Source organism: Suncus etruscus, chromosome 20, assembly GCF_024139225.1.
Source record: "Suncus etruscus isolate mSunEtr1 chromosome 20, mSunEtr1.pri.cur, whole genome shotgun sequence".
NCBI lineage: Eukaryota > Metazoa > Chordata > Mammalia > Eulipotyphla > Soricidae > Suncus > Suncus etruscus.
Window position 1 is genome coordinate 25519033 of NC_064867.1, and position 12861 is coordinate 25531893.

The 12861-nt window shown below is 35.8% G+C and overlaps 1 protein-coding gene across 1 annotated transcript in view; it reads left to right on the forward strand.

Moving 5' to 3' along the window:
• The window catches only part of COL6A5 (collagen type VI alpha 5 chain), a 105677-nt gene that overhangs the window by 44864 nt on the left and 47952 nt on the right, over positions 1–12861 (forward strand). Inside the window, exons 22-28 of the mRNA XM_049766087.1 lie at positions 653–715; positions 2499–2561; positions 3800–3862; positions 5663–5713; positions 5827–5862; positions 9057–9119; positions 10785–10847. Coding sequence (XP_049622044.1) covers positions 653–715; positions 2499–2561; positions 3800–3862; positions 5663–5713; positions 5827–5862; positions 9057–9119; positions 10785–10847 — 402 coding nt within the window. The remainder of the gene's footprint in view (positions 1–652; positions 716–2498; positions 2562–3799; positions 3863–5662; positions 5714–5826; positions 5863–9056; positions 9120–10784; positions 10848–12861) is intronic.

Sequence of the window (12861 nt, forward strand, 5' to 3'; positions counted from 1 at the left end):
CATTTGAAAATAACTTTATTGGAGAGAGCATAGCATTACCTCTATTCACATGTCCCCTTGATACTTGGGCAGTGAATCCACTCAACATCCAGTGACTCCACTCGCCATCTGCATTGGGCAGCCAGAGCTGCTTAGAAAATGGGACTTTGGAAACAGGAAACATTCTCAGAATGTCTGTTTTTCTCTATTCATGTGCAAAAATCAGATATTTATGGTGGTAAATATGACTGAAAAATATTCTTAATTTCCTTTCCTAGGAGTAAGAGAGATAGTTAAATGTTTGTGTGTGCTACTTTGAAATTATTTTGCTCTACTTTACACATAGATAACTATTTTGGCACAGATAGCCTGCATCACCAAAGGAATACATCTGGCCACAGTGGATGTCTTACCTCATCTTACAATGGGTTTTAGTTTGTTCTGCTTTTCATCCCTTTCTTATTTCTCCCCAGCAGAGATGGTAAAGGTCTGATATTCCAGTAAGGAATATCTCAGTAAGGTCTGTGCCACTGAGCCTGGATTTCCCCTCATTTCCTTAGCTAAACCATGCCTAAACATGCCCGAAAGATGGGGTCACTGCTTTTCTAGCAGAGTGGGTGTCTTGAAAACTATTTAAATGAAGGAAATAAGTTTTCTTTTGTTACCACTAAAGGGGTCACGTGGACCTCCTGGGCGAAAAGGAGAGAAGGGAAATTATGGACATAAAGGACCTCAGGTGAGTAATAAACTTTAGTCTCATCCAATCTGAATTTTCTCTCCCTTCCACACATCTTCAGCTTTAGATTAACTGAGGAGAAATGTTTCGCACAGCTCAGATTCCTTGTACATTGCTCAAATACTTCCCTTCTTTATTATGATTTTACTGGGAAAACACAGAGCTAATAATAATAACTTTAACCTTGCTACAGAATTTACCAGGAAAAAATATTGCAGCAATCTACTGTATAGCCAATTTTTAACCCAGAATCAAAATCTCAGCCTTAAAATATTCATATTTGATCATAATAACTTTCAGGGAAATTTTAAATTCTATCAGTAATGGGGCTGGAGTAATAGCACAGCATGAAGCTGACCCAGGCCAGACCTGGAGTCGATCCCCGGCGTCCCATAGAATCCCCCAAGCCAGGAGTAATTTCTGAGCTCAGAGCCAGGAATAACCCCTGAGCAATCACTGGGTGTGGTCCACATAAACAAAATATAAATAAATAAATTCTATCAGTACTATAGTTTGAGATGGTAGAAACAGGACAGACAATTAAAAAACAACCTCAAATTGTTTAAAATATAAGAGATTTAATACGTTTGAAAAGACACAGGAACTTATTTTATGAATAGAAGATACTTCAAAGGTAATTTAATTATACAAAAGGTGCAAGGATTGTTGAAGCACCCTTTGATTAAGTCTCTGGCCACTGTGACTTATTCATTCATCAGTAAGTATTATTTTGTTTCATCTTTTAAAAATTTATCTACGTCCATTAACTTCGGGTATTTCAAACTGGTATTCCCAACATCTCTCTTTTCAAAATGTAAACTCTAGACTTGAGGTTTGAGTCCCACTTCTGAATCTGTTGGGTTACCAGATTTCTGAGAATGGCTCATGTGAGGCTGGATGGTGAGGGATTTGGGGATTCATAAAACTCTTCTGGGTCTCTTCATTTTTTCTGCTCAGACAGTGGGGCTTGAAGAGGACTCTGTGATCTTTCTATAGCATGGTGAAAGATATTTTCTGCCCACTTTCAACTTGGGACACCGAATCATTCTCTCTTACCAATCTTTCTCTCTGAAAGACATGGGGCATAAACAGGGCATAGTCCTGTAGCACACAGGAGGGCATTGTTCCATGTCTGCCACATTAGCGGCAGCAGATCCCAGTCAGGCCCCATATGGATAAATGACATTCCTGAAGATGGCAGGCTCTGTCTGGTCTTCTTATTTCAGTCCAGATGCCTCTCATCCCTGGAACAATGGGCATCTTCCCAAGGAGACATCAGTGTGTAATGAGATGTTCTTTGGGAGTTGGTTGAAATTTGGTTATCCCAAAGTTCCCAAAAGGGAAAGGGATATCCTATACCCCCTATCCAGGAAGTACAAGAGAAGATAGTTCATTAACAATTCTCTGCAATAAGTAACCCACACAGATTATTGAGGAAATAGCAGGCAAGAAAATTCATATTGCAAGCTGTTCACTCACAAGCCAATTGCTCCAACAAACAGAACCACAAGTCTAGATGACAGCCCCAGCTAAGCTCTTCGTACCGTCAATATATTGAAATCCAAATTTAAACCCCTCCCCGAGGGGAAGGGAAAATACCAACAGAAAATGATTGAGATACAAATGAGAAACAAATGGGGAATCTTTCAAAGGGCCTCAATTTACTTAATATCAGTGAATTGCTAGAAAGGACATGAAGAAAACCATGTACTTTGTTTAGACAAGCATTTCTAAATATTGTGGCAGTACCAAATTTTTATTTCCCATCTCCCATTTCTTTCAGGGTGCTGCTGGGCCTGGAGGACCTAAAGGAAACACTGGAAGTCCTGGACTTCCGGGCAAAAAAGTAAGTCTTATTTCTTACAGACTTCAAATACAGAGAGTGAAGACTAAGAATAAACACCAGTCTTTTCTTGATTTCACAGGATTGAATTCAGACACTCTGAACTGCCCTTCGGCTTTCTGTTAATACCTCCTTTTCCTTCCATTGAGTTGGTTTCCAACTGCTTCCCTTTCTCTGAAAAGGCCTCAGATCAATAGGAGAGGCAGTCCTGGCCCATCACAAAACAGCTGGACTGTCTCTTCACTTCATGCTCTTAGAATGCATGAACTCTGCACTTAGTGATCAAAACTAAAACATGTTTGTACACACAGTTCTGTAAGTCCCCATCTCTGAGGTGACTGGGAAGTTGTCAGAGAAAGCCATTAGCCTTTCAGTCTCACTGTCCTACCTAAAACCCTCCATTGGCTCCTCCCCAGGATTGGCTTGTCCTGTTCCCTGAAGAAACACAGAGTGACCTGGCTGAGATGAGTTTTAGTGTTTTGCTATCACCACCTTGTAAAGTCATAACATTTGAGCAGGGGACCTGTGCTTTGATTTTGACATCAAGCCACACAATTATGAAGCTGATCTTCAGTCCTCAGTGGAGATTTGGAGGAAAGTCTCCAAACATTAAAGTAGCTTACAAGACCTTTTGCTGTTGGACTCCATTTAATTCAAAGACTGTTTGCTCTCTTCCTCCCACATGCCCCAGGCTTCCACTAAAACTGTCGCTCCCTGGCATCCTTCTCCTTTCCTCCCTGTTTGTTCTAACTCACACAGCTCCTCCTGTGAACTCAGCATCCCTGTTTCACCCTTAGGCATCAACCTCTCTCTTCCACTCCCATCTAATTCATGTTCCCCTGCTCTTGGGTCCCTTAGCACCCTGACTTTATCACATGTTTATAATTGCTCATTCAGTGGTCCCTACTTATAATCAGACTATGCTTATTCATGCTAAAATCTTTCATGTTCTACAGTTTATTTTCTAGGATAGTACTGCCTGGGGGAAATGAGTATTTAGCATTCTCTGTAGTGGATTTTTTTTATCTCTTGCCTTCTCTAACACTAGGAAAGTGGTCTTGTGTCAAACCTGGTTGTGCCAACACTGTCTGTTGTAGGCATATCTGCCTTTATTTCCTATTGTCTACTCTTATCAGAGTGTCATACTCTGAAAACATCTCTTCTTATGGACAGAATTTCCTGGCAATGAAGGGTGAGATGTTCTGACTTTCTGGAGCTGAAGTTCTTCTTTTACTCACTAGGGAGAAGTTGGTGTTTTTGGAGGTCCAGGACCATTTGGACAAATGGGACAGCGAGGAAAACAGGTAAGATATTTTAAGGCCCACTTCTTTCACACCATTTCAGATGCTCACTCCTAATGTACCCATAGGGGTCTGGTACCTTCTAACCAAGTGTTTCAGCACCTGTAGGCAGGTAGGGGCAATTTCTCTACTCGTTGCAGTTCTCTTTGTCTACAGGTAGTTTGTCAAAGTGAGAGAGGAAAGGGTCCTGCAGAGAGGACTGAATGTAAAGTTGAGCAAAGTATTTCAATATTATAATAACCTTATAGCCAAATTGCATACTAGCTGAAAGCGGCAGTGTTCCTGTCCTTGCAGAGCTCTTTTCCCACCTCTCCTTGCAAAAGGTGATAACAGGAAGATGGGGGGAAGGATAGAGCTTTTGTTTGGGTGACTTTGGCTGTATCAAGTTCTCAGTCTATTGAGGAGCCAATAGAGAGATTTTTAAAATTTATTTTAAAATATCTTTGATGATATTTTGTATAGAACTGTAGAAATGTTATCAGGCATGAAACAGTGAAAAATAGGGAAGTAAAGAAAAAATAACATTCCCACTTTATTAAGGTATTTATCATTAACATCTTGGAGAGAACCACACACATTAAAGTGACTTATTTTTTTTTCTTAAGAGTTCATCATAACATTTTCTCATCATTACACTTTTCACTCAATATGACCTTTTTGTCATTTATTTTATTTTATTCACTTATTTAACCTCATTAATTGAGATCACACTGATTTACAAGACCATACCTTAAAACTCTAATAACTTCAAAATATTGAATATGTATATGGACTTCTAGTTCATTTGACCAGTCTTGCATTATTTGATGTTAAGATTGAACTTTTCTATTTTCTTTTTTTAATATATAAAATCTTTATTTAAGCACCATGATTACAAGCATTATTGTAGTTGGGTTTCAGTCATAAACAGAATACCCCCTTCACTAGTACAACATTCCCATTTTCTCATTAGTGAATAACACAGTAGTGGGTGTTCTGGTATCTTAACTCCAATTTTGGACAAGACAGAATTACTTTATATATAGAAATATCTATATCAGTGGTCCTCAAACTATGGCCCACAGGCCACATATTGTATTTGTATCTGTTTTGTTTCTTCATTGCAAAATAAGATATATGCAGTGTGCATAAGAAGTCGTTCATAAGTTTTGTTTTTACTATAGTCAGACCCTCCAATGGTCTGAGGGACAGTGAACTGGCCCCCTGTTTAAAAAATTTGAGGACCCCTGATATATATACATATATATATATATATATATATATATATAACATATCTGGTGGAAACATTTAATGAAGTTTTTTTGAACTCTTTTAGAAGGATTCATATACTCTGTTCACCCATGTAGTCTGCAAGAAGAATACTTAGTTCAGGACTTTCACACCAGTTTTGCTGACCAAAAACTGGTATCTAATTGTGAGTTCAAATGGCACTTCCTTGGTTATTAATAAAAAGAACATTTTTTCCCATATGTCTGTTGGTCATTTGTAATTCTTTAAGAATTTATTATTCATGTGCTTTAGACAAGCTTCAAAATTTCCAGGCAGGTATCTACCACTGACTATTACTAAATAAACAAACATTGCTCTGCCTCCTAAAATGTTTATAGAATAGGCCTGGCCAAAAAATATCGGGCATCCACCAGGAAACCTAGCTACATACATGTTTTTAGAGTTCTCAGTTACTGATTGTAGTTTCACCCTCTGAAAATCTCCCTAGACCTTTTCTCTTGACACATTGATCTCCCCAGGGATTACAATTAATTTTCACTTTTGAGAAATTGAAATAAACTGGTATATTCACAGGGAGATGATGGCATCCCCGGTTATGGTCAGAAAGGACGGAAAGGAATAAAGGTAAATGTAAAAAAAATAATCATTTGGTTAAAATATAAAGAATGCAAGAATAAATGACTCCACTTCAGAGAGATTATGTGCTGATTTGATTTTTTCTGTGCTAAAACTAACAGGGCCCACGAGGATTCACTGGAGAAATGGGGCAGAAGGTATTGTGCTCATAACCTGCCTTTTTTTTTCAATAACTTTATTTTACTGAAACCATTGTGATCTACAAAGTCCTTCATAAATTAATTTTAGATATGCAGTGAGTCAGGGCCATTTACCCCACCAGTGTTGACCTTCCTTCACCAATGAACCAAGAATGCATCCTATATCACCACCCTTTGCCTCCTGGCCTACCATTATAACAGACATGTTAAAGTTTAGATCTTTTGATTTATTTGTTGTTGTCTTTGGCTTGGTTATTTAGTTATGTCCTTATTTTTTTCTCTACCAATGCACCTGAGGCCTTCCTGGGCACCCAGCCTTTGTATTTTTATTTCTTCTTAGTTTTATAGAAAAATGCAGAAATATTTGATAAAACAAAGTAATTCGTGTCCCAAGGTTCTATGCAAAATATGGGAGCTCCTATTTAAAAGATAAGAAAAAAGAAAAGAAATAAAAGGGTGTTTGGGGAGATTTTTTTTTATAATCAGAGCAAAAAAAATTGGGGGAAATAGAAAGGAAAAACCTTTGGCCTGAAAAAAAGGGAGACCCTACATCAAGAAGCATCCTTCCATAAGAACCAACTGCAGGCTTCAGGCATACTAAGTTGTCTAACCCCAAAGTCTTTCTTTGTGGTCTCAGTAAAAGTTCTTCTGAATCACAGCTGTCACAGTCAGGTTTCTGTAGTTAGAGATTCTGGGTTTTGTACAGATACTATGCCGAAGTCAAGGTGTCACAGAGCATCTTCTGGTTTCATCTCACTGTTAGGTGGCAATGCAGGGAACTCTGCCCTTTCTAAAGCAAGTTGTTGTTTTCAAGTCATCAGGATATTATATGAACCCACTCTGGAGCAATTTGATGCCAGGACACTATTAGGTACTTCCCAGTAGGAGTATGATTCCTGGGACTGGCGCAGAAAACCGTGCCAGTTCCACACATGGGATCTAAGGTTCTGGAGTGAAAAGCTGATGGCATGACCTGCTTTTGAAATGACTAGGACCTCAGCCATCTATTTGAAAATTTAGATTAAGACTATAGGTCTGAATGAAATGGAACACTATCACCATTCATATTTATAATAATAAAATGTGAAGAAAGGGCTATGCTCACTTCCAATGCTTTTAAGATCCTAGGAATCTTAACTTCATTGTTTATGCAGTTAGATTAATAATTTTTGACTTTAGTTGTTGCTATCAGTACTTTCTCACCATTCTTGACCTGAATGTTTGCAATATCCTTCTCATTTGTCTCTTACCTCCTTATTTCCCTTCTTCAGGTAACCCCAAACATACTTTAGATCATCCAAACTCACTTGATTCTCCCCCCCTCAAAACATAGCCAAATCGTATAACATAGGAATCAGATATCTACCAGAATCTCTCAATGATTACAAGATTGAAATCTGCTTCCGAGCTATTTCAACCAGATTAGTTCATGTAATACCTGTTTTATAGCCTGGAATTCTGTAATAAGATTTTTTTCTGAAAAAAAAAAAAGTACCTAGCTATAACAGTTCCTCCCATAAAGTTGATACTCAAGTTAAAATACAAGAAATGGATAGTTCTCTAGAGATATACTATAGGAGTTAAGATACCTCCCTTGTACCTAGCAAACCTTGGTTTGATCCTGGTTCCAAATGGTCCTCTGATTACCATCACAAGTGATTCCTCAGCACAGAGCCAGGATTAGTCCCTGAGAATAGCCAGACTTAACCTCCTCTAAAGTTAGTAAAACCAAAACAAGATGTCTATTAAGAAAAGAAAATCATTTACAGGAAAATAGTCAACTTGTAAATCTTAAAGGTGCTTTTATTTTTATTGCTTTATTTCTGGTTTGGGGGCCACACATAGTAGAGTTCAGAGATATTTCTGTCTTTGCTCTGGGGCCATTCTTGGCCCTGCTTGGAGGGTCCAAGCAGTGTCATGCAAAGCATGTGCTCAGCATATTGAACTATCTGTCTCTAGCCTTAAGGTGGCTTAAATAATGAGTTACCCAAAAGTAAAAAAAAGATTTCCCCCACTTTGGTAGAATAGAAAATATAAAAAAGGCTGTAGCAATGACAATTACAACACAAGTTTTCACTGGAAAGTGCTACTTTTCTAATTTATTGACAATTCATGTTTCATTATATGTTTCATGCATGAAAACAGCATACTGATAAATACATGCAAATAGTATTTTCTCACCAAAGGCAATACATTTTTCCTTACCTTACACTCTCAGAAATGATTTGTGAATTAGGAAGTAATTATCAGAGGCAGAGAGATAGCACAGTGTACAAAACTCTTGCCTTGAATGTGGCCAACCCAAGTTTGACCCCAGTCACCCTATATTGTAACCTGAGGACAATTAGAAATGACTTCTGAGCATAGAAATAAGAGTAAGCCGTTGCTGTGTAAAAAGAAAAACTAATAAAAATTTTAAAAAGGGAGTAATTATTTAGCCTTTTATAGAGTTAGAGCTTTATGTTTCCCTGGTTTTCAAGCACTTTTTCTGTAGAATTTTAAAATTAATTGGATAGATAGTAAATTATATTGATCATATTATGTATTATAATCATATATATTGTAACATATTACATACAATGCATAACATATGTTTGATACATTATACATGCCATTATGTGTCTTGCATATTATGTAATATGTATAATGTAATATATTATATATGTATATATCCTATGTAATCATAATTATATCTGTATGTGTTAGTATTAATGGAAAATAAAGGTCATTTGAAGAATAAATATATGGATTAGTTTCAAGTGACAGAAGACAATCTTTAATTCTTTATCTGTAATATAGCAATATAAAATCAATTAAATTTTGTACTGCAGAGAATTATTTTTTATATTTAAATTTTTGATTTGGGAGCACAGCCAGCAGTTCTCAGAGCTTGCTTATTTCTCTGCAATCAGGGATCACTTCTGGTAAACTCGAAGACTATACAGAGTGCTGGAATCAAACCCAAGTCAGATGCATGCAAGGCAAATGCTCTATCCACTTACTATTGCTCTGACCATTTTTAAACCTTCATAGAAAAAGTTTTGTGACATGGATTCACTTTTTAAAATTACTTAGAAATATGCAAAAGGAGAGAAAGAGAAAGTACAAGTTAAAAAGAGAAAAAGGCTTGAAGAACAAGAATCATAGCAAATATTTTAATACCTTGATTTTTTTTATGTTTGAATCTTTAGGGTGATGTTGGTGATCCTGGAACTCCTGGGGTACCCGGGCCCAAGGGATTTAAGGGACTAGCAGTAAGTCACCAATAATTCTAAAAATAATAAATATATCTTTGGAAGGCTTTTGCTTTTATGTTGTGGTAATAAGCCTGGATTACAGATCCAAACCAAGAATACCTAAAATGCCACTTCTTAGCTCTATGACCTTCAATGCACCTTTTGAGAGTCTATATTTCTATAACATGAGTTGAACTTTAAGACACCTCAGGTCTCTTTAATCTCTAAAAGTCTCTTGTTTCACGAGTTTGACTATTATGAGGATTTATAAATTGATAACTGGCTGCTCCAAGAAATGTCAGTGCTTTCCAGGTTTTTCTAAAATACACAGTAAAATCTCTCATGCTAACCCTGTGGGTGGAAATATAACTTCTCACCTCCTACTATGCCTTTGAGAATTTTCTGAGAATTCTAGGACTCATGCCCAAGGTCATATGGGTTATTCATTTGAGAGAAAGCTATGGTAAAGTGCACAGTGGAGTGCTAGACTTGTTTAGAAACAAACTGCTGAGACAAGCATCCTTCCATTTTAAAATTCAAATGTAGTATCAGTGGTCATTATCAGTGTGAAAGAGATGGAATTCAGCAACTACTTTCCATCTGGCTGGATAAAGTTAATTATGATCATATCCATCACCTTGAGGTATAGAAATGACAACTGCACATCCATAGTCTCAGATGTTGGTGGGAAATGTTTTTCTTCTTTGATCCATTGTATATCATAGGTTCATTTTTATTTTATTTTAATAAAACATAAAATATTTTATTGTATACATATTATATATAAATATATATTACCTTTTTATTTTTATATATTTTATATTTATATTATATATATAAATATATATACATTTGTATTTTATAAATTATAAATCTTATATTTTATATTTCTATACATTTATATTTTATATATATTAATTTTTATATTTTATATTTATATAAATGTATATTTTATATATTATAAATGAATTTCTATTTATAAAATATAAATGTGTATATTTATATATAAAATATGAAATAAAATTAAATATAAAATATAATCTATAATATTCTATTAATATAAATAATATAGATATATTTTTGTATACATATATTTATATTAACTATATATTAATAGGGGTATTTATATGCAATATGATATTTATATTATATTATTTTATCTTATTTCTATTAATATGAATAATTTCTAAAAAAAATCTAAGAAAAGCAAAATAACAATAGTGATTGTTATTGAATAGTTATCAAAGCAACCAATATGCTACCTTTCCTTTAAACATATTTTTTAAAAGCAGTCAATGCTAAGAAGTGAGCGAATCTGACTTATAGCAATTCCATGCTGCTTATACATTGTATTCTCCAAACGTTTAAAGAATACACTGTGCCTGTTTTTATTTTTTAAAAAGAATGTCAATCCTAACTTGTGGCTGATTTAAATTTAAATGCTCATCCAATACCACAACAAAACATGCCATTAAAAGAAAAGGCTAAGAGGAAAATGGCTGTTTACCAGTGGTTAAGAATGATCAAGCTTTTTTATAATTAAGCAGTTTACTTGAATCAATAGTTGCTTTCTTAAAATTAACATGTGTGCATTTATTATATATAATATTTACATATGAGTTTTATATATATATAATCTAATGGAACAGTTCTGTGGAAACTAATGCATATTCCTGTCTGCAGTACATGACAGGCTCCAAAGGAGAAGGGGGACTTCGGGGAAACCCTGGCCCTCCAGGTCGGAGAGTAAGTATATTCATGAAAACTGAATAGTATATGTTTTTTCTCATATATTCAGTGGGAAGAACACAGGGTTAAAAGTAAGGGAATTTCAATGCAAACTCTGATAAATTTCAGTCCAAATCTTAATCCTGGCACCAGTCACTGGGTCTCTCAGTTTCAATTTTCCTCTAAAATGGGGTACCATATCCTTTCCTAAGTTAGTCAGTCAACCCAAGGTATCTGTGAGAATTGGCTAGATGTGAACATTCAATGTAAATTGTAAAGTTCAATGCAAGAGATAGCATAGCGGTAGGGCGTTTGCCTTGTACTCAGCCAATCCAGAAAGGATGGTAGTTCGAATCCAGACATCCCTGAGCTTGCCATGAGCGATTTCTGAGTGTAGAGCCAGAAGTAAACCTCTGAGTGCCCCCTCCCCCCCAAAAGAGATAGAAATGAAAAAATTAAAGATGAGATTACATAAGATTCATGAATGCATTCTGGCAAAAATTCCACTATTGAAACAAGTTGATGGAGTTTCCCAAACCATTATTGTTGCCTTCCTCTCCTCAGAGATTTGAAAGTATATCAGCTTTATCCTATGAATGCATTGCAAGAGATATTTTACCTCTGAAAGAAGGCATGATTTCCAATGACCTTCCCAATATCCTCCTATCTTCTCTCTCTGTCTCTCTCTGTCTCTCTCTCTGTCTCTGTCTCTCTCTGTCTCTGTCTCTCTCCTCTCCTTTCCTCTCTTCTCTTTTCTCTTTCTCTCTCCTCTCCTTTCCTCTCTGTTTCTCTCTTCCTTCTCCCTTTCCCCTCCCTGCCTCCCTCCCACCCACCCTCTCCTGTTGTAATGATTTGTTATCATGGTTCTCTCTTCATTTATCCCCTTACAAGTGAAGTCAGGCAAATCTTTCCATCCCCTCATCCCCTTCATTTGCGTATCTGTGGTGCTTTATAATTGTTTTCTGACTACATAGATGGGTTTCTTACCTTAAGATATTAATCAAAATAATTTATTTTTATTCGTGGGCCACACCAGCAGTGCTTAGACATTACTACTGGCTCTGTACTCAGGAATTACTCCTGGTGGTGTTAGGAAAACTAAAGGGGAAGCTAGGGATTAAACCCAGATCAGCCACATTCATGGCTAATACCTACCTTCTTTACCATAGGCCTGGCTCCAAGGGACTTTATAAAGTAGAAAAATATCTATATTTACATATATATATATATGAATTTCTGTAGACAGAAAGAATCAACTACTGTAAAGAATGCTCTAATACAATCATTTTCTTTCTTCTGCTTTAAAGAACAGAAATTAGTCATGTGGGTGAGAGTCTAGTCTCATTAGTTAATCTTGTCTGAATTTATCTCCTTTCCACATCCTGGGGGTCTCTTTTAGGAATCCCATGTGTGCCTGATCTTATGGTTGGCCTGGTTAGTCTGGTATACATTTAAATAAATTTATTACAAATAAATTTATTATTTTAATTATGAATTCATTTTGATTATTATAATTTATAAATTTTTTTAGTTCTGTAATTTTCTTTTTTATTCTTTTTTTGCTGTTCATAATTCAGTTTTTTTTTTAATTTTTTCTTCACAGAATTATTTATGGTACATAGTGACAATGAATGAGGGGTTTTCCCACCACTGGTGTTGTCCTCCCTCCACCTCCGTTCCCAGCATGCACCCCATATCTTCTTCCTTTTCCCCCCAGAATATTAGTGTAACTGGTCTCCACTTTACAGCTTGTTGTAGATTATCTATGCTGTTGTCGTTTGAGATAAAGAGGATAATTTAAAAAAAGGAAGTAAAAATTTGGTAGCAACTACCAAAAAAAGAAAGAGAAAAAGAAAAAAAATAAAATGAAAAAAAATGCACGTGGTTAATAAGAAAAGAAAAAATCACCAAATAATAACCACAGGAGTAAAAAGAGAAAAGTGCAAGAAAAAAGAGAAGGAAAATAAAGTCAAAAACTAAGAAATCAAAACAAAGCAAGAAAAAGAAGGGGTGCTGAAGTGGCAGAGTTTGG